This window comes from Hippoglossus hippoglossus, chromosome 4 (assembly GCF_009819705.1).
Source record: "Hippoglossus hippoglossus isolate fHipHip1 chromosome 4, fHipHip1.pri, whole genome shotgun sequence".
NCBI lineage: Eukaryota > Metazoa > Chordata > Actinopteri > Pleuronectiformes > Pleuronectidae > Hippoglossus > Hippoglossus hippoglossus.
In genome coordinates, this window is record NC_047154.1 from 9,230,248 (window position 1) to 9,252,729 (window position 22,482).

The 22,482-nt window shown below is 42.0% G+C and overlaps 1 protein-coding gene and 1 long non-coding RNA gene across 3 annotated transcripts in view; one reads left to right on the top strand and one right to left on the bottom strand.

Moving 5' to 3' along the window:
- The first annotated feature begins 886 nt into the window (after positions 1-886).
- Positions 887-11,293, top strand: LOC117760114. Its single transcript, XR_004613616.1, has 2 exons — positions 887-930; positions 6,630-11,293. It is a non-coding gene; the product is annotated as an uncharacterized LOC117760114 (long non-coding RNA).
- ncanb (neurocan b) overlaps positions 8,117-22,482 on the bottom strand; it is a 150,974-nt gene continuing 136,608 nt past the window's right edge. Inside the window, exons 15-16 of one of the 2 annotated variants that reach the window (XM_034582881.1) lie at positions 13,881-14,063; positions 8,117-12,493 (exon numbers count right to left, since the gene is read on the bottom strand). In XM_034582881.1, coding sequence (XP_034438772.1) covers positions 12,357-12,493; positions 13,881-14,063 — 320 coding nt within the window. In that variant the 3' untranslated portion in view covers positions 8,117-12,356. Of the gene's footprint in view, positions 12,497-13,880; positions 14,064-22,482 lie in introns of both variants that reach the window. The other variant, XM_034582880.1, reaches the window with a different exon arrangement.

Below are 22,482 nucleotides of genomic sequence, written 5' to 3' on the forward strand. Positions count from 1 at the left end.
CTGGTGGAATCCCTCTCGACAAACATCGGAGTCATTTGTTGACGGCGTAGACTTCAGGCTATGATGGGAACAATGCAATGCTTGGAGATGATATGCTCACAGGAATTAATTCTAACTTTGCATCTGACCTCAGTATTGATATGATTGAACACACAAACAGATGCCATGTCCGTATAACAGAAACCCAGGGGAAATAGCTTCTTGAATTACCCTCTCTCCCTTAACTATTTCCCTTAATGCCTTATGCACTCTGTGTGTAATTCAGCTGAAAGACGCCGCTGCTGATACATATTATGGTTTGTGGAGATATGTAATTGGCCAAATTGTGAGAGGTTTCCCCCGGTTGCATTAAACAGACAGCAGTGCTGAGATAATTGAAAGTGTTAAACATCTGACGGAGCACAGTGTGGCTAATGAACAAGCACGCTTGCCCTGTCACTTATCGATGCCTTGAAAGAAAAAGCTACATCTAAACTATTACGTTTGAATTTGAAAACGCTTTTGCTCTGTTCTTTATTAAGAAAAGAACACAACTTCATCAATTCGACAACACATATAAATACAGAAACGCGCTGTAAATTGCGAAAACGAGAACGGCGATGAACCTGTTTTTTCTCTTTGCATGTGTTTTCTAAATTTGCAGTGGGTTGAGCTCTCTCGGCCAACGTAGGATGCAGCAAAGGTGAACTTTAGACTTATCACGTTCAACCTCCATCTTTCCATTAGTTCTTTGCTTCAGTGAAAAGCTGCCACACTCACCACATCAACAGTGAATCACACTTGTTTACTCACTTGGCACTTTCAACAGTCCTGGATTGGGTCAAATGAGAATAGTGGGAGGTTAATGAAACAGTTCGAGCCATTTGTGTGGGAATGCAGTCGTCAATGTGTGTGCGTGTGTGTGTGTGTGTGTGTGTGAGTGTGTGTGGAGTCAATCTCACCACGAACACAAAGTCACAGGGAAGGACGGAGTGAAAGGCAGGCACAGAGAAGGAGAAGTGCGGAGGGGAGATAGGTGGGAGAAAGGGTGAAGGGATGAAAATGAAAGCGGAGAGATAAGAGGTAAAGGTGGGGAAAGGGAGAAAAGCAGGAAGTCTCAAGGGTATGGTCACTGAGCTATTGTGGTCCTGCAGGGAAGAGAAGGAACTGAGTGGCTCCTGAAAGTGCACGAACCGCTGAACCTTATCACACCTCAGTCACAAAAACTGCTGCCACAACACACACTATTCACTTCACGGGCCGAGTGCACTTCCATCCTCCGAAGAATTTGAAGTGACCTCCCGGAGGAAGCCGGCGTTAAGAGCCCAAACTTCTGACCCTAAAAACTGTGAAGCTTTTTCTATGTCTGTTTAGCAGCTGTATCACACATCTTTCTCGTTTAATATTTTATAAGATCAGTGGACCTATCATACTGCCCTGCCATTTCTCCTCAGATAACCTCGAGTACAGAGAGTAGAAAGTAGAGGGAGTTCAAAGTTTAAAAATAAAGCAGCTGTCCTCACCAGATGTCAAAAATACCATTGTGGGGAGACAGTGGTGGACAAAGTAACCGACTCAGATCCTTAACTTACTTTATTCTCTCCTTCGTGTTCACATGTTTTATTCAGTATATATTTAAAATCTATTATGGGATTCGACTTTATTATTGTTGCACTTCATGATCTTGTGACAATGACGTAGTTACCGGCGCAGAGGAAGTGAACTGAGTAGTGCCTGAAAGCGTTTTGCAGATGAGCTCACTATATAGACCTCTACATAGAAGTCCCTGTATAGTGAGTATGGGTTAGTGTGTGAGTGGGGGATTTCATACACAGCCTAGGTGATCTTCAATAGGAGTCTCTTTGTGGGAGAGGACATCTGTTAACTGTGGACAGTTTAACCTGTAACACACAAACCTATTAATCACACTCAGTGAAAGGGAAAAACTGAAAAAGTCTAACATGTCTTCTTTAAAGTAAAGTGTCAATACAGCAGAGTAAATTTACTTTGTTACAGCTGATAGTCCTGCATTAAAAGTTTTACTTTAAGTGGCTTTAATAGATATTAGAAAGAGATTTACGTGAATATTGTGTCACATTTTGTCTGTGGCAGACCAAATGTGCAAGGTCGGTACGGATGGGTATTAAACTTTAATAAAGCAAGCAAGACAACTAGAAGTCTAAACTTAAAAGAACAAAATAAAAAAAACAAACAGAAAGCTAAGCAAAAGTAAAAAAACACAAGGAAACCCAGAGATGTTTAAAAGCAAACTGCCAGAAGACAATGTGGAGCACAGAGACGATATATCCACACAAAGGAGGCAGGATAAGTGACACATTGGGGTGAAGACAATCACAGGAGCGAGAAAATCAGACAAAGAGAGGAAGTAATGTAAGAGACACAAAAGGAAACTCCAAAGTGAAACAGGAACTATTAAATGATAAACTTAAAGTACAAACAACTGAGATATAAATCCAAATACAAGAACCAAACGCAATGAAAATAACTCGGCCAAAGTCTGTTAATACAAAACAAGTCCAAACAACCAAATATACAAAAAGGCCACAGAGTCTTTCAATTCAACACAAAGATTCTGAAGACAATTCAAAAGTCTTATAAATGTTCTAAATACAAAAATGTTTTCCTTATCAGTGCTAACAAGTTCACAGCGTCAACATTATCTTCTTATTTTGTCTTCTCAACTTGTTTGTTGCAGGTGTAAATGAAACGACTTAAATTATATCAGCAAAATGTACTTTTAATATAAAAAGTAAAACAACTAACAAATTCAAAGTGCTTGTATTTTTAGTGTGTTTGTTACATTAGCTACGAAGCAATGAATAAAAAAGGCTGTTTTTTCAGTATGATTTAAGTGAGACTGAGGACAAAATCATTTATATATCATTATGCAGTTTTTAGTAAAATATCTTCATTCTCTGATCATTTCTCCTGGTTCAACTTGAGTGATGTTCATGGAGGGGGGGCTTTTTTGTTCGCATCTATAAATATATGTAAGACTTGAAATGGGACAAAGGTTTCACCACTGCAACTGTATTTCCTGTGACTTATGAGTCCATGCGTGCTGGACGCTTTAACGTGCGTAATACATGCAAGCAGTGGAATGTAAAGTTACCCAAGATCTGTTCTTAACTACAATTTAAACATCTTGTAAATATTCCCCAAAAAATACAAAATGTTCGACTGGAATGTAGCAAAGTTGGAGTGAGAAGCACAACATTGGAATACTGAAGTGAAGTACACGTAAATGTACTGTGTTGGTAGATGAGCTTAAATCTGCTTGATAAAGCCGGATTTCCAATATTGTCAGTCAGGGTCATCCAACAAAACACTGCTCTCTGTGTACACAGCTGGCAGAGCAGAATGTGAAGGCAAAGTGGATGAAAGACCTGGCTCACACTGATGTTTTTGCTGGCTTTCCTCCCCTTACACGCACTCACACGCCTACACACACACACACACACACACACACACACACACACACACACACTAACAAACACACATACGCACGTGCACGTGCACGTGCACGCGCACACACACACACACACACACACACACACACACACACACACACACACACACTCTTACACTGTAAAAGGAGCTGTTAGTGAGCTGACGCGCCGCCATCTGCAGCCATAATTAGGGCGGGTGTGTGGATGCAGATTCATGGGTGAAGCTATTCAACAACCTGGCTGCAATAAAGATGAGGAAGATAAACAGGGTTACGATGCATATTAATCCTTTTTTGATTTGGATAAGCAGCTTGGTGTGCGCGGAGGAAGAGAAAAGAATTTAAAAAAATTTTAAAAAGTGCACTTGTGCCTCCAGCCTCTTATGTTTATGTCAGAGATAAAGACGGTATTTCTGGGAGGAGGAGGCAGAGCGGCGTCGGGGTTGAGTCGGAGACTTCATGGCCTCTAAGATGATGCAAATCCCCTGTTGCTTTTTTTTTAATCTTCTTGAACTTTGGCAGCGTCATTAGGAGATAACGCTGGAGATTCGCCACGCCTGCCAGATGAGGCTGATATCGACCCAGGAACAAGGTTATGATGAGCAGTCTTTCCACGCCTGGAAGTTATCTGCTCAGCTCAAAGCCAAGTTGTACAACAAGAACCAGGACAAATCTGGACTATCAATAGCATGTTTTTAAATCTTTTCATTGGTTATTATGAGGAAGTTCTAGGATGCTGGGGTATGTTTCTTTAAGCTTCACAAAGACTTTAACGAACAAGTGCACACTGGTCCTCGGAGGCAACTATCTCAGGGCTCAGGACTTCACGCTATTTATCGTTTGGGGTGCCTCTTTAAGTGGCTGTAACAAATCTCTCTCCACTGCTCTGCAACAGAGGAGAGCTGAAGGTCATCTGGAGCTGTGAATAAGAGAAACTCCACGGTGAGCAGCGTTAATGAGCCCTGCTCCTGGAATTGACTGAGCGGGGCAAAAAATAAAACATCAGTGAGGCAGCCAGAACAGAGGCAGAGGATGTAAAGGAGATTCTATATTCAGTCTGATTGATTGTCGACAGAAAAGCAGAAACCTCGGCATTGTGGCTTCTTCCGGTGTTTCTGAATAATAATGAAGCGAAGCGAGTCACATATCCAAAAGGAGAGGCAGAGGGAACGACAGAGAGACAGAGGTGGTTGTGTTTTTACAGGAGCTGTGAGGAAATGAAACCATTCGGTGATAAGAGAGAGACTCTCACATTCATCTCATCAGAGGAAGTTCAGGTGAATTGAAGGTCTCTCGGGTTAGACTGTACAACAGTAGGTGTATTCAGAACAGGTCTCTGTCACTCTCTCCTCTTCCACGTTCACCCTCCTCCCTTCTTTCCGTTACCTCTGATCCCCCCCCCCCCCTCACTTGTCCGTCTCCTCTTTTCCTCCTACTCCATCGCTCATGCTGCAGGGGGACTTGCCCTTGGCGACCTCCTCTGTTGAATGCAGCCAGAGAGTTGGAATATATTCATAAAAATAAAAAAAAACCTGGGAGCAAAATTGTATTGGTGTTATTGATATCTTGGCAGTAGAGGAAAAATATTTCAGCTGAATCCAAAGAGATTTACAGATGCATCTGTTCAACACATGAAGGTCAGAGAGGCGCAGATTGTTCTCCGGGGAAAAAAAACACCAGCAGCTTAGTGCATAATCGAAGATTTGGTGCACAGAGAACCAGGAAGACAGCAAAGAGAGAACACAAATATTTTTTACATGCACTTTTCAGGAATGAATAATAAACTCAAAGTGGTCGATACAATCACAAATCTCTGTGTGGAGCTGAATGAGCGTTTCCCTCAGTGTGTGTTTTTTCAGAACATGATCATTTCAAATGTTTAGTCTTGCTGCTGCATTGGGTTTAAAACTTTGATTTAATGGGTTTAGAAACGTTCATGGTCTGTTTTTCTTCATTTAAGTTTCGAATCAACACGTTGTACATGCACAGAGACTCAGTTTCAGACACGAGATCTGTAGCCTTGAACAACATTGTACAAAATGGAAACTTCCTGGAGTCTCTGCTGGTTGCCTGGCAACTGGTTCCAAATGGAAGCGATTTCTGGTTTTCGCACGTGAGCTTTTGGACAGATTAAACTGGTTTAACCCAGGCTAGCTGCTTCTGCGTTTCCAGTATTCATGCTAAAGCTAAACTGGTCTTAAACTGAATTATGACTTACATCTCCTTGTCAACATGTCTCGCTCAACGAGAAGTCTTACTCTCAAGTCTCGTCAGACTTGGGCTGTTGCAGGAAGACGGAGCTGGAAACATAATGAGAGTGAGAGTGGGAGAGAGGAGTTTGGATTTGAAAAGCTAAATGCTGATGAGGAGCCGCCACAAATTAAAGCACGCGCAAGGGGAGAGAGAGAGAGAGAGAGAGAGAGAGAGAGAGAGAGAGAGAGACAACAAGCTGAGGAGTTCAGGAGACTAGAGAGTGCCACCTCTCGTTGAGTGAGACATGTAATGTTGCCAAACTCTCGGCAAAGACCCAAAAATCTTAGGAAAGAAAAACTTTTAGTAAACATTTTGTGGACCACCGCTGTTGCCCCATAAGAATAAATTGTAGCCGATTCCAAAAGATTTTGAGAGCACCATTCATTTAAACAACCAGTTTTATTTCAGATTAGGATTAAGGTTAAAAAATACTGGAATTCCCCATTAAGAAAAACACTAATAACACATGTTATGTTCTTTTTATGATTATATTAGATCCTCTTTAAAGACATTACAGCAGCTTTAAACACACATACATGTACTGTGGCTTTAAATATACCACACGAATAAACACAATTGAGCCAGATAACAGATCCAAACAAGAGGTTCCTTTAATGATCGCTTGTCTTGTAAAGAATATAATACAATGACAGGACTGGAATTCATAAGAACATACATCAATAAATATGGAAAAATACTTGTGGACCACATTCACACGGCAGCAGACGGGCTCAGTTGCAGATATATTGTGTCTGTGCTCACAGTTAACACACAGCTACAGCAGCCACATTCTGAAGTGTTGTGCAGGGACCAGAGCCAAAGGAGAAATGTTGGTCTGTGCGGTGAACTGTCACCTTGCTTCTGGCTCTCCTGCACCGTGTGTAGTCCAGCGCGTCTGTTGCTCTGATGCAGCAGTTTAAAACAGCAGTGTGTGTGTGTGTGTGTGTGTGTGTGTGTGTGTGTGTGTGAGGGAGGAACAGAAAGAGGGAGATGACAGGTTTCGGATCTTCACTGGCTGTATGAACGTGGTCCAGGGAGGCTAAGCAACAAACACACCTCAGAGTTTAAATGGATTTAAAACAAATCAAAAGGAGAAGCTTCAGAGTATTTACATCACAGAGGAGAGTGTTTGTTATTGATTTCTGCTGTTTGTCTCTTTCATTACTCAGTCGCTCACTGTAATACGTGTCCATTCATCCGTCCATCCATCCCAACACAACACAGCCATTCTCTTGACAGGGATGAATCGCCTCGACTCAGCATCAGACAGAGACGCAGTGTCACACAAATACCAGCAGGGGTGCAACTGTACATAAGAAGTTAAGGGGCGATGCAGCAAAGCACAAGAGGCGAAGAAGGAGAGAGAGAGTGTTGAAAGGTCTGATGAGCTGAAGATAAGAACAAGAATATGAGATGATGATGATAAACAATAGTTGAGTAGAACCTGTCAAATGACACAGAGGAGCGGAGTAAACAAGGACGCTCTGTTTTCCTGTCGTTTAGAAAATATCCAGCGGTCAATCGACGCAATTGTGCCGTCAATGCCATCGACAGACTAAATAGGAATCAAAGACAGACGGGCTAATCATGAAATCAATAGTCTGTCTGTGTGCGGCTGAGGACAACAGCCTCTACCACTTCCACGAGGTTGTCATTGCCCGACGAGTTCTGCGTTCACGTGCCTGAGGTTTACAGAAAAGGAAAGTCGTTACAGCTCATGTAGGAAACAAGAGATTCTTAGTTTTCTGTCACACTTAGTTTGTGAATGGACTTAAACACAGGGTCAGAATCTAACTCCCTCCAATCAGATCTTAACAACCGTTCACCAAGCCCAGTAGGTCGGTCAAGCTTTGGATTTCTCAACATAACAATGGGCTCTAATGAGAGTGATACTCATGATGAAAAGTGTACTGGATGGATTTATCTGCTCAAACATAACCTTCAAAATGTTAAGTAGCTTTAATTATTCTATAGGGCAAAGTGACCTCACTCTACAGAGGAACAAGAACAATGCGGCTTATTCGTTTCCATGTTTTTGATATTGTCCATAGACCATAGAGAATCTGGCCTTTAGGTATCATAAAGACACAAAATATTGAATTTGTATATCATGCAGGTAAATGCTTTAAGGAGGTCTGATTGGCTTCTTATGTTTTACTTTATTTAATGTAATGCTTGAAGAAATGTGAGTGTTCCATATTCCCATTAGTGTGTTTCTCTCCCATATATAAAACATTTTTTGTATATTGTGGTTGTGTTGTGCTTTTTATTTGTGTAAGAATACTAAGAATGCTGCTGCTCCCACCTGCTGTGACACAAACACACACACACACAGTCAATATCCTCTGACTTGTTCACACACTTCTGTCACACTGATTCAACAAAAACACACATTCTTCCACAAAAGATGTTTTGTATAACAATCTTGTGTTCCTGCCTCAGCTGTTTAGACGAGAGTGACACCGCAAACTCACTCCCTTTTCAATCTCATCTCGGCTGAACTCAGACGTCCTCAGCTGTGAGGGGAACGACGGGGTCACGATTAGGATCTGTTGCTAAGCCTGAGGAGAGACCTGCGGCACGGTGACGGCGTCCGATGCTCTGCCTGCAGCTCTCGCCTCAGGTGTGAGACTCGCTGCTGGGCCGGGACACAGCGTGAGATTAATTGAGAGAAATTAAGACTCACAATCACGAGGCTTCGTTGCTGTCTGTCTGCTTTTTCTGGGCTTCAACTTGAGATGAGGGGAAGCGAGAGGGTGCGGGAACAGAGGAGATGATAAAAGGAGGAGTTAAAAGGAAAGAGGGACAGCCATTTTGAAATCTGAAGATGAAAAAATTGTGTTTTTGTGCATTCGATACTTAAAGTGTTATTGTGAGAGAGCGTCACGCCGTCACAAAGCACAAGGCACAAAGCAAAAAAGCTCTGACTGACCAAAATACCACACAGCCCAGGAGGCAGCATCACCACAGCAAACAGTTTTATTTTGACGGTTTGGTGGAAGATGTCAGGTCAAACTTTACAAAAAAAACACAATAATCAGTATAATCAATTTGAGTGACAGTTGAGGATTTACATAAATGTGTGGTATTTTTGTTCAAGACCTAATAATCTCTGTAGAGGCAAGACAAAGACATGGAAGAAGATCCATCAACAGTTCAATAAGTTGTCTTCTATTCTTCCATTTAATTTTGTCCCAATTTGTCTCCGCTACTGTTTTCCAGCCTGATTTTACTTCCCTATCTACATCACATCATTTTTTCAGAAAGTTTGTGCTGAGCTTTAATGAATCTCTAATTGCACTGTCTCAGGGCATTGGCTCAGATTTGAATTCCTCCTGTCTGTCATTCCCGCGTGGTCAATCCATCTTCCCCAAAAAGAAGAGGCCCCCGGCAGTCTGACATCTATGAGACGACGGTGGTTTGACAGCTGCGACAGTTCTCTGGACCCCCTGTCCGTCACCCTAACCCTTCCCCCGTCATCGCTGCTCTGTGGTTCTGCAGATAATGCAGCTTGTTAATTAGTGATGTGGTAGATTAATTAAACTGATACAGAGGTGTAAGGATCACGGTCCCCCTCCATGCAGAAGACTGGTGTCATTGTCAAGGTGAGAGGAGACAAACAAAGGAGGAGAATTAATGTGCACATGATTGATTTTTTTTTTCTTTTACCTCATGTGGCTTTATAATACTCAATTCTGCTTTAGTGTTATTTTTATAGTTTGTTTGACAGACTGCTGAAAACACTGCGTGTATTCTCTTCGTAATAAAAGAGCAGGTTAAATTAAATTTAACTGTGCTTATCTTCCACTATTTTTCAGTTGTAAAAAGACAGTGACAGTAAAAAGAAAATGTAGTGAGGGAGATAAATAAAAAGAGGTGTTGAAGGGGGAAAAAGCAGAGCGAGATGGAGAATCATAAAGGATAAAAAGTGTCGGAGTCAGTGTTTGGGATATAATCCCAGGAGCTCCCACGTTAAGTGCTGGGTTTAAGAAAACAGCAATTTAACCCGGCAGTAAAGTGGAGGGGAAAAGAGAGCAGAGCGTCTGTAGTAGTCGTCTCGATCTGCTCTTTAAAGCAGGACACGCAGCAGGAACAAGCACAGGTGTGAGAGCGCCGAGACTCCGTCTGCCCCAGAAATGGGGAAGTCTTAATCTCCGCTGCCGCTCTCTATCATCATCCACTGAGGAGCCACTGTCAACATCTTCAATCATAAACACAAACACACACACACACACATTCTTGTACTTCTATCTTAGTGAGGACACTGTGCGTAGGTGTGTAGAAAGACATTGGAGGAGATGGTCTGTACGACATTTAAACCGATTGAGGCAAAGCAGGAGATTCCGAAAATACTCTCTGCTGGAAATACGATGCTACCAAGCGGACCAATCACAGCTCTTGCATCTGCATTGCCTCGACGTGTAGTTTTTGGGGAGGTGCCCTTCAGGGTACTGTGTAGAGTTCCCTGTAGGGAACACGTCTACGCTTAGGCTTCACCGGAGCTACGACGCCGGTCGACGCAGAAGCATGAATTGGGCTTAACCTTAAGAGCAGTCTTTTCCAAAATGCCCTCAATTTGTAAGGTCTATGCTTAAAATGGTCCTCATAAGTACAAGTACACACACACACAAACACAGAGTACTGTAAAAACTGTTATCTTAAGTTAGTTTAATCTAATATTTAATGCTGCTTCAATAAATTGTTTTATTTATCACCCATTTTGATTCTCTCTCACTGCTCTCAGTGTTATTTGCAGCTGCAGCAAACTGATTTAAAACATTTTTACTAAACGCTATCTTCGAGAAAGACAAAGTAAGTGATAACCTAATGAACACAGTGACATTTTATTTAGCTGCTTTTACCTCAGAGGTTGGAGGAGACCAAAACTGAGCTAAAAGACTGCAAATATTCCACAAGGTTAGTATTGTAATGGTGTTCCATATCTGCTGAATGTGTAAATAGTCAATAGTTTACAACTTTATAAGATGAACGTTATATGTAAATATGTGAATATATGTAAATAAAACAATTTATGATGGTTTAAGTGTTAAAAAATGCAAGACATTTCTCAACCTGACAGAATGTAATGATAAGTTTTAGTTGGGTTAAACATAAAATAAACATTTATCCCTTGACTAGACTCTTCCGTTTAGAAGCCTCCCTCATATGAGGCCAACAAAAGAGTCACCGAGCAATGAAGGCTCCAGTAGGTGATTCCTTCTCGAGCCAACGTATCCCCGGATTCATTGCGCTTTGGTGACGAACTGTTTTTTTAAAGAGATAATGGTGGCGGCAAGCAACTAGACAAAAACATCCAATGCTCACATGTTTAAAAGTATGTGTTGGGCTTCAACTCTTGTTAAAAAATCAAGGGGCAAAGGCTGGGACAAGCTGCTGACACAAATCAGGGAAATCCTCCGTAGACCGAACATTTGGTTCGGCCTTTGCAGTCTACATGGCCCTAAATTAGGACGCAGCCTAAACCGACTCTTATCGGACTTGTCATATCTTGTGCCGCCTGTGACATATGAGAAGGCTCTCTTTGTACTAAACACAGCTGACAGCATAAATTCTTCTCATCAGACCAAACAAGTTAAACTCCAACATAAAAGAAAGAGAGATGAATGAGATGAACTTGATCCTGCTGCATCAGCTTGATTAATTCACAGCACATGTTCCTTCAGCAGCACAAACGATGAGGAAAGACAAAGTAAATATGGGAAAACTGAGCTAAGCTCAGACAAATTGACATCAATCGCTCAGATTAACCCTCGACGACAACAGCTGAGGACGTCTGACACAACAAGAGACGTTTGAGATCGTTCGACACATCTGAACAGTGACTGATGTGTAATGTGCGAAACTGAATTGAGTTATAATGCATTTTCCATTCTCCTATGGGGGTTTAGCATCTGATCTAAAGTAACTGTCTCACACCGACAATAAGATACAACGCTAACAATCAAATTAAACAATTACAGCTGCTCCTCTGATTCAAAGAAAATCAATCAAATATGTTGCAGGAGAACTCCATGTCATTTAAAGTCAAATACATTGTCTTACAAAGAGCAAACCAAAAGCAGCAGAGTCAAGAAATGAAACACAGTCAGTAAAAAAGAAAAATGTGTTCAACAGACAAAATGCTCAAGTCAACAACATGAGGCTCAAACTTCCTTGACTCGTCTGATTTTGATATGGCATTTTCAGCGATGTCCCTATTTACAGGTTGTACTAAACCACTTCTCTCTGAAGATTGTTCGCTGTGGATCTCAAAGGTATTTCTTTTTTTTTTTTTTTCAAAAAACAGGTCAGCGTAGCCCCATGTTTCAGGTCATTGTTGAGCTTGAAAGGGAGAGAAACTGGGTCAAGAGACAGACAGCTTAAGACAGGAAAGTAAAAGAGGGAAAAGAAAGTAAAAAGAGTATAAAGGGAGTTGTTTTTCAGTCCTGGTAAAACCTGGCAGCGCTTTGTCAGGCCTCAGACTCGACAATGACACAGGCTGACTCGGAGCTAAGGGCAGTGCAGGGAGGAAGGGTGGGTTTGGGGGGGGGGGGCTTGGGTAGAGAGTTTTGGGCTGTAAGGTTGTGAAATGTGGACAAGAGGGAGTCAGGCAAACTGAAGTCGGCAGCACAGGAGAAAAAGGGGATGTTTTGGTTCAGAAGTGGACGTGGTTGTGGCCCTGGCCCGCCTCCCCTCCGTGGTGGCCCCCCTCTCTGTGGCCGTGCCTCTTGTGCTTCCTGCGCTCCCTCCTGCCCTTGTGGTGGTGGCGCCGGTAGCGGTGGGCTCGCCGGGCTGGTGGAGCAAGCGGAGGAAAAAGACAGTGAAATAATATAAAAAGACGGGACACTTTATTTATTCATCTATCTGAAGAAACATGTCGGAGCTGGAATGAGATGAAAGTGGAAAACTGATGTAAGAGAGAGAGATGAATCATTGACAAGCATCAGAGGCATTCAGACAGACAGTCGGACCGAGGTGAAACTAGGTACAGACGTGAGGGATCTAAAAGCCGAAAGGTCGAAACCACATGTTGTCTGTAGATGGTTTAACTGTTTCCACCGCACTGAAAGAATCCGTTTTATCTCGCGTTCAGTCGACTGGGCGCCTTCGGCAAGAGCACACTGAGCTACAGCCACCCACTCACAGCCGCAGCCTGTTCCTGGGGTGTACTGCCAAATTAGGTTGCTCTGTCCCTTTCCGGATTTCGCCAACAAAGAAACGTCATCTGCGTTGAATGATAATGATGCTATAACTCCAGGCCGTAAAACAACTCCAAAGATAAAGAGTCATAAGCAAAGGAATCTTTATCACTTTGAACAGAGGCTACATTATTCCAGTATTTCATCATTACTGTCACATTGTGAGCGGAGTGAAATGAAATACACGGCCCGGTTTGCTGAATATTTATATACATCAACCCCTCATATCTCTGAGGAAGCAAGAAATTATGCTGAAAAGTTATGACCTCTATTCTGTTATAGTCAGAGTGAGTGCTTTAAAAACATTCTGGAAAAAAAAAACATTTATTTTAAGTTTAGTTCAAGGCTCAAAGGAGATAACGTGCAAAACAGTTGCATAATAAAATTGTGTTATTGCTGATTTTAGATTCTACACTGCCCTAAAATAAGTGGTTGCTTCTGCAGTGACATAGTAATGTCATCATTTTGCTCCATTTAAAAAACTCTGAGCGGATATGGGAATATGTTCTGCAGGATTTTACTCCATCTGCCCCAAAAGCTCTTAAATGACATGGGGTATAAAAATTATATTTCACTGTGGTTGAACATTTTTAGTTTTTAAGTCACAGCTTTTGTATTCCACAGACGGTCAAGCCGTTGCAGAAAAATGGATTCCACCTCAAGCATGAATCACTTCAAAGAAGACTCTACCACTTCTAAGTGAGCCCAGGGGATTTAATTTAGTCTGCAACCACAGTTATCTTTTTGCTTACAATTATTAATAATGAGAGCACGGATGGGAAGCCTGAATGCACCGGTGACAGCAGCTCCCGAGGGCAGTTAATGTAAGAGGTCGGCTTCGCGGACCTGAGGTGGTGCGTTCGCTAAAAATAAGAAGAAAGTGTAAATGTGAAAATGACCTAACAAATGGAAATACTGCTTCAAGTCTTGTTGCGCTGCCTCTTACTCTGTGAAAAAAAACCACGTCGTGTAAAACTCACATTTTATGCAGATGATTTTGGGTCGGTCCCATTTGCCATTGGCGCGGCACTTAGCAGTGGGCACGTGGCGTTGCAGGAAGCCGTCGCCGCACTGGTAGCGCACAACGGAGTGGATGTCGTAGTGGGAACGCTTCCGACCAATCAGGAAGGCGTTATCCACAGGGGGCGGGGCTCCACAAAGCACTGTAGGGGCAGAGAAATGGAGAACATTATTCAGGTTGTCCACTTCTGTCCATGTCCTCCAGTGTGATTAGGATACATTTAATGAAGGAGGTAGATTCGAAGCCCACATGACTATGACTTTTACCTGGATTCTTCTGATTACCTTTCTTAATTAAAAAATATTTCAGTGTATCGCCACTTTAAGGACACATGAAACTTCCCCTTAGAAAACCAGTCACAGCACAAACATCAAAATGTGGATTAAATGTCTGCAGGTCAACGTGTCTGTCCAAGTGGGAGTGCGCGCCTGTCAAAGAAAAAAGCATTTTGGACACAGAAAGAGGCAGAAACCGAGAAATCTCTACACGAGAGGAGACGGAGAGAGGACTGACACTCTGGACAGAGACTGGTCAGAACCCCACAGGTATTTTTAAACTCTCATGTCAGTGGGGGCCAGTCTCTACTCAGTGGAGGCAGCAGGGGATTGTATAGTAGATGGTAGTATATAGTATGATAGTAATCATACAGCTAAAGGCCACCATTATGAAATGGTCTCGAGTTTTAAGTCTCCTTCATAAATGTCCATTTCCCTGCATTTGAAAATTAGCGACATGGACCAAAAAGCTTTCATGAGTCACTGAAGCGGCTGAACTCACTGTTAACAAGAAGTGGAAGTGGAAGAAGCTCCAGTTTCAATGCAGTGCTGAGGATATTTTCAACTGAGCAGCAGGTCGCATTGTAACATTGAATGTGTTTTATCATTTTTACACTAGAAACAAAAAGGCTATGTACATATATTCAATTGAAATAACATTGAAAAGAAGATTAACTATATGTTTCTTTTTATTTATTTCTTCTGTGTTTGTTTGATCAATATTCACAGTTTTTCTCTTTTCCCTGTCGAAGGTCGGTCCATCTTTCACTTTAAGTAAGCAGCTTCTCTTTAAGTAAGTTATGAGCTTACATGTCCCAGATATTAACTTTACCATCTTGTACTTTTAATGTATTTTGGAGTCTACGCAATAGTAGTGAGGAGCCGTGGTATCTAGGTCCCACCTTTGCAAATGCTAGACCAATGTTGAGTCAGCCTCAGCTGTCAATTATGACATTTCACCCTATTTTTATAGCATCAAATAACTAATTAAAACAAAACTCACATTAAAAAAAATCAACAACTGAACAAACATTGTTGTGATAAAAACAACATGAAAGAATTCATCTTTGGGAAAATTTATTAAATTTATTAATTTGGCTCATGTCCTATCTGTTAACATGGAGGAGATGGAGCTTATGGCTATACTGCAACCAGCCACCAGGGGGCGATCAAGGTGATTTGGTTTAACTTCAAGGGAGCTGTGATGTCGTCCATCTTTTTATACAGTCTCAATAAGGCGACAATTTTATTCTATCATGCTAACTGCAGTTTTTCAGCGGTGTCCCCGTCATTAAAACACCAATATTTAGACTTTTTAAATCTAACTGTATTGACTAATACCCACAAATGTCCACTAAACCTGTATCATTTAGATTTTAACAGGAAATCTTAAAAAAATTCAGGTTTCTCTTGAAACTTTGCCTTAATTTTGGTGAAACCTACAGTAAATGTGGCCTCTACTATACCCAAGTAATGCCAATTTGGACCAGTGCACCATCCTGATTCAATACTCCCCAAAATGAAACCAGCTGATCAGAGAATGTTTACAGTCCCTCTTAATTCCTTTGTCCTTGTCCTAATACCTCCTAAATTCTTAATAAGGGAGAGCAGTGTCATTAACTCTGATGAAAGGTTTAGTGCCACATTTACAGTTTAATGTGTTGTGGAAGGAAGGGGCAATAAGCACTTCCCTCCTCACATGAGACCACGTCTGACTCAAAGCGAATGGAAGGCTAAAGAGGTAGTTTTCCATTAGCCCTCACCTGTGAACACTGTTGAACGATTTCCCATCGCGGGAGCGAGGGAAGTCGGAATCTATTGAAGAAGGGATTAAAGGAAATGTCACTAAACTCAAGCAAAGGCAAATGGACCCATGATTTTATGACTCTTTAATTCAGGAAAGGTCTTTGGAGGAATAAAGCCTGAAGGATGTAGTCGGCTGTGAGTGAGGACCTTGATTTCCTAGAAAAAGCCCATAATAATGTACTCTAAACAAATTCTCCAAAGCCACTTTTCCTTCTTTTAAGCTTTGACTTAAAGTTTCAAGAGTGTCACACTTGCAACATCCACACAGACAGAGTCAGATTTAAAATCCCTCTCTGGTGAAAATCAAATTTTTTAACATGCCCCCTGATGCCTTTTATGATCAAAGACATATTTTGAGAAAAAGAACCAGTCAGCACCATGAATATTTCCACCTTAACACAGCATTAAACAAAATCCAGTCATTAAAAACTGGATTCAGACAGCCAGAGTTTGTGATGTCACAAACCTAAGAAACCAACCCTGTCAAATTGTGGGCGGGGATCAGTACCTGGAAAAGGCTCCTTGGCTGCAAGTGAGCTGTAAGGGGGGGGGGGGGGGGGGGGGGGGACGAGAGCGGGGTCCATATTAATATATTCACAGATCTCAGTCACGAAATGTGGAAGGAAGCTTAGAGTAACATTCTAAGGCAATGAGGGGAATTTTTCATGACAGACTGTTTAAATATGTAATTTTTGGGAATAAAGAAAAGTTTTAGGGGCTGTAATAAGCTGCTGGAGAGGCCTTAAATATTATATTTGCGACCCTAAGGACACTCATCAAAAGTGTCTGCACCCCAACTTTTGACGAACAAGACAAGTAATAAGTTCAATATAAAAAAAAAAATGTAGGAAGACAGACGTCTGGGCGAGTTGGAGACAAGAGTCAGAGATCCCAAAGAAGGGAGGAAGGTGAAAAGATGAGTTTCTTGTCCAAAAGTAAAAAATGAGTGAGTCATATGTTACTTTGAGTAATATCATAGGTGCTATAAATTCTAGCAGTGACTTCAGGTTTATCTAAAGTTTGAAGTCACTCCTCCATGCAGGTCACACACAAGAAAGCAGCTGTACACTTGAGAACAACACACTGGGAGAGGTGCTTGCTGTCAGTGCAGGCCTGTGTCTGCAGGAGGTAGTCACTGTGAGTTAGAGACACTGGGACAGCTGCCGGCACTGAGATGCTGGTTCCTCTCTGCGCTTCTCCTTGGCCTCAAAGCATCTGCTCACCTACCGGCATCATTTTAGAGCGAATCAGACACATGAAAGTGTGTGTGTGCAGTCTCCCACTACTGGGAGTCGGTCTCTCATGGAAACAGCGGATGAGGACAAACGCTGTCTTGTTTATTAAAAAAAAAAGAAAAATTCCAAAACCAAACCACCACTGTTGTTTGTGTAGGTTTGTCCTCTGAGGTGCCGGTGACAGCAGCTCAGACCAACTGATAGCGAGGGATAGGAAGGCAGACGACGGTGGAGCTTTAGATTATTGTGAACAAAATAAATCCAACATGGCTCAAAAACCACAGCTATAACCTCCAGTGTCCACAGCTTCTGCTGTATATTGATCGGTCTATCACCCAAAAACCAGTAAACAAAGACAAGTACATAATTATATTTTGTTATTATTATTATTATACATAATAATATTGTAGGAGCCAATCAGAGCTCAGTTCTATAAATAGGAGCCAAACTTTATCCAGTGAGGCGTTCCACCCGGAAGGTAAACAGCTTTTGATTGCTGAAGCAGCTGCAGTTTGATATGAGAGAAGATAAATACAGCTCTCTCCCAGACGTATTGACCACTGGAGCGCTTAAGGGCAAATAGGAAGAGAATATCATGGATCAAAGTTCACCAAAGCTGAACTCCATGCGAAGCCACACTGTGGATTTGCTTTGCCACAGGAGGCAAATATTTATTCCCCCCCCCGCTTACACAGATTGGAAGTGAACTTTAGACGAAGGTTCTCCACTGCTACATTCATGTATGTGTGACCGGCCCTTATTGTACAAGTTGCACTCACCCATCCACACATACACATTCATACTAAACTTCAATACCCAGCGCTTTCACTATCACACACCATTCATACATTGTCAGAGGCAATTTAGGGTTCGGTAGTAAAGTTAAAATGAATCAAGGATTCAGCTGGAACATTGATGATTGATGATAAATGTCTACAATGACATCATGTTATTGTAGACCAGGGTTTGACAGGTAAAATGAACCATTTATGCAGCACTTTTCTAGACTTGCAGGAGAGTGAAATAAAAATTGAAAAAACTCCAGTTTCCACTGGAGCACAAAGAAATCCAGAGATGTGAACAGACAAACTGACAAAGACAAATGGAAACACAGAGGCTAAACACACCAGGGAGGCAGGGATCAAAGGTGGAACACATTAGAACAGGTGGAGACAATTGGAATTAAAGTGACCACAACAACTAGACACAGGCGGGACAGCAGGTGAAGTGCATGACAAAATAAAACAGGAACTATGACAACATACATGAGGGATCACGTGAAAGTAGCTACACATCAAGTATTATGTAAAAAAAAAAAAACAGGACATCAAAAGTCTTTCAAAAGTTTGAAACCAAAGTAAAGAGAAGGGCGCAGACTATGACCCCCCCCCCGGATCAAACTACCGACCCTCTGGTCAGTGGACAACTACTGATCCTGATCTCTACTGAGCCACAGCCCTCTTCACACTCCCAAGCACAGCCGCATGAAAAGAGCCTCAACTCATCATCAGCACTAATAAACAAATTAGGATCATTTTTATGCACGCACACACACACACACACACACGCACACACACTGCAAACATGCTCTCCAGCTGGTTAGGTAACTTGTACAGAAATGAAAATAGCTGTTCCCCTTTATGTCAAAAAGCACTTCAGAAAAGCCAGGGTTATATGTGTGTATCCCACAGTGATCACATTACACACAAATAGACACGTTGGTGCGTGTCAATTCCTAAAGCACTCCGAGAGCAAGCTGAGAATGTCATGCAAAAATTAGATTTCCTCTCTCTGTACATAATAAACCATCAAAACCGTGGAATAATTTCACAATACTTACATGTTCCGTTGCGGCTAAATTCTCTCACATCCACACGGGAAGAGCTCAGAGGCAGAAAACTGTGATTCCCTTCTCACTATAATCTACATGTCAACAGCCTGTGCTTATTTCTATTAAACAATTTTGTTCCTTTCTTATTCAATGTTGAACCAAAATTCTAATACTGCGTCTAAATATTGAAACATATTTATTTAATTAGAAAATGTTCCGACTTAAAATGTCACAAAGTTGGGTAAATTCCGCACTTTGATGGGTCTGTAGAGCCTTTTCAATGATGGGAAAAAATGTGTACAACAGAAAATGAAACGTCTGCCACTTGATATTTAACTGGGCGGATGGCTCAATCAAAAGATTTTCGCCAATTTCTTTCAATTTCAGCTTTTTCCTTCCAGAAAAATCAAGGGTGAGGCCAAATCAGCAGGTTTAATATGTGTGTGATTGATGATTTTGGGGCCTGTGCAATTTGTCTGCACAAATAATCTGCATGATGAGGCTTTCCCACTATCGTCTCGTCAGATGACATTCTCACCTCTTTTCAGTGATATGAAAAAATATATATATATATCATCACCATCTGCGTGACACGTCGCCCAGACTGGGCCCCGGGATGACTGATTAAAGCGCCCGCCATCAGTCCCAGGGGCCAGCGATGAGCAGACAAACAGATCAGATGAGATGCGAGCAATAGAAATCAGACGGAGAATACTCCACTGATAAGACGAGACATTACATTTGGGTTACTCAGAGTGGAAAAGAGGCTGATGGGGAGCTGGGGCGGCGGAGCGATGAAAAGATGCTGGTAATTGTAAGTGACTGATTAAGGTTAGAGGTGGGCAGGATGCTGGGGACACGTGACAGTGTGCATCACAGGTGGTGCAACACTGAGCTTCAGAGGGAAATACCTTTGCTTTCATGTAAGAGGAGAACAGGATCTCCGGAGGCTTCACAAGTAACTTCTCTGCACTTGTGGCTCCTGATGACAAAACATCTGGTTTGTTTCAATTAACATAATGACACCAGTCAGGAGTCCGAGGCTTTAACATTCAGGCTTTTTAAAAATTCAGGGAGGATAATGGAAGGTATTCTAGTTAGATTTATAGAATTCAGGTTCAACACACTTAAACACGCATTTGGGGCAGATCCGGATCGGGGGTGCGGACACTGGGGAATAATTCATGGATCTTGATGGAAAAACATCAGTCATACTGAACTGATATCTATGAGTGTGTGCAATGTGGTGCAGCCCTGAATTAATTTAAGGCAACCATCGGGCCTTGGTGGAGGGTCATTCTAGTTTTCATTTCTGCGCTGTTTGTAATAAAGGCTTAAACGCCCATGAAAGAGATCATTTAGCTGATTTTAAGTAGATTAATATCCTCGTCTACCGACAACATCCATGTCTAGATCAAGGTGGAAGTTTTGGATAGTCCCATATTCACTGCACTAAAGAGTCAATTACGGAATTCAATTAATTCTTTGCACAAGTGCAGAATAAAACACATTTGCCAAGTAACTTTACTTCATGGGAATCTTCCAACTGTGACCTCAGGTTTGTGAGTCAATGGAAAGGGGGAAGGGTCCTTGGATATGAGGTGTGTCACTTCTGTCAAACAACATTTAAAAAATATATATATATTTTGTCTGATTTGTGAAAACGCTCACGTTTCCTTTAAGTCACGTTAACATAATGGTTGTTGTCAGGTGAGGTGCAGTGTATTCAAATCTAATTTAAACATGAGGCCAAAACTAAATTGTTGTGAATTAAACCTATATTGTTTCAGCGAATACATTATTCATCATGATCAATGATATTTTGTACAATGACTGTACTATGAATGCTGACCTGTTCATTTGCTGTGTGATATGAAGCTTTCACTCATAAGTTTGTTGATAGAAGTAAAAGACACTTAAATTTATCAAGTCAAAACTTGTAGCAGTGTGAAAAATACAGGCTTTGATCTACACCTGAAACCCAAAGCTGCTCCTATTACAAGCTGCAGAACAATTGGGGGGATTCAGCCACTAGTGGCTTCTTGTGTCCCAGTATTTCAGCTTCATCTACACTTGGCTATAAATACGTCTGTCTTCATGCCATTGGTCATAACTCTGACCTGTATGCAAATGTATGGCAAAAATAAGCTGTAATATGCTCTCAGTGGAGCAGGTAGCGGCCTCACTCCTGCACTGAGAGCGAGCAGCTGCAAAAGAGGACATGAAGCAGAGATAGTTACTGAACTGCTGCAGCTCTCATGCACCTCTACACATCCAACTGTGGGCCAGCTCTGTCTGTCAACACCTGGATGATGTCCATCAATGAAAATGATCATTCAGCCAGAAAAGTACTGTTCTTCACCTGAGACACTGAAACCACAGTGAAAGGCTCAGTTATATCTAATGTAAACATGACCAGCAGTGCTTCAAGGTAGTCTGGGGGCCCCGGACCAAAAGAGTCCCCTCCCCAGACATACATGACACAAAACCACATTTTTACAAACTTCAAACTATTGTTTTAATACCAATATTATAAACTAAATGCATTTTGTGCACACACATAAATAATAGTGCAAACCTCCACCACCATCCCAGACACATCACACACATTTAGACGTTCTAGACTTTAACCAAACCACTAACATGACATGAGATATTTAGTGGCATGGGGCCTCATCAGGGGGGTTTCTGACCATGGTGTCATTGTCTCCACAAAATTGTCATTGCATGTGTACTGGCGTATTTAACCATTGTTGGGGGCCGGGGCCCCAGGCAGTAGCTTGCTTTCTCCAAACAGTTGCAACTCTCCTGAATATGACTCCTGACACATCTTTCCCTGACAATATTCACTGGTAACTCTGTGTGTCACAAAGGATAAACAGGCGAGAGACTGGAGCTCTCGATGATTTGCCACAGTAACGAGGCGCGAACATGCAGGTAGTGTAACTGCTCTAACACGTTTACGTTATCACCCAAATGAAAACAAAGATGTTCCGCTAAAGAAAGTGTGTCTCGCTTTCTGCCTCACACGACACGCTTCAAGCTCAACATTTGAGGAGTGTGTGGAGACGTTGAGCTGGAGGATGATGACAGATGGAAGGAGCAGAGCCGCTGAGCGATAATGAGAGTGATCCTGTACCTGCACTGATGGAAGAGGCTCTGCTCGTCTCTTCCAGTGCACAGAGAGCTGTGTAATGTTAAATATGACACCGCCCATTATGTTCAGAACTACCTGAAGGTGCTGTCAGTCTCTGTGCTGCAACGTAAAAGAGGCTGCAACACTCGTCAGCTGCCAAAAAGCACCTCCCTCTGCCTCCGTCTGTCCATCTCTTTTCCAGTGTCCCCCATCCTACATCCTGCGCCTCCCTCTACCTCTCCGTGTGTCATGTTAACCACCTGCAGTAGTAGCAGCGT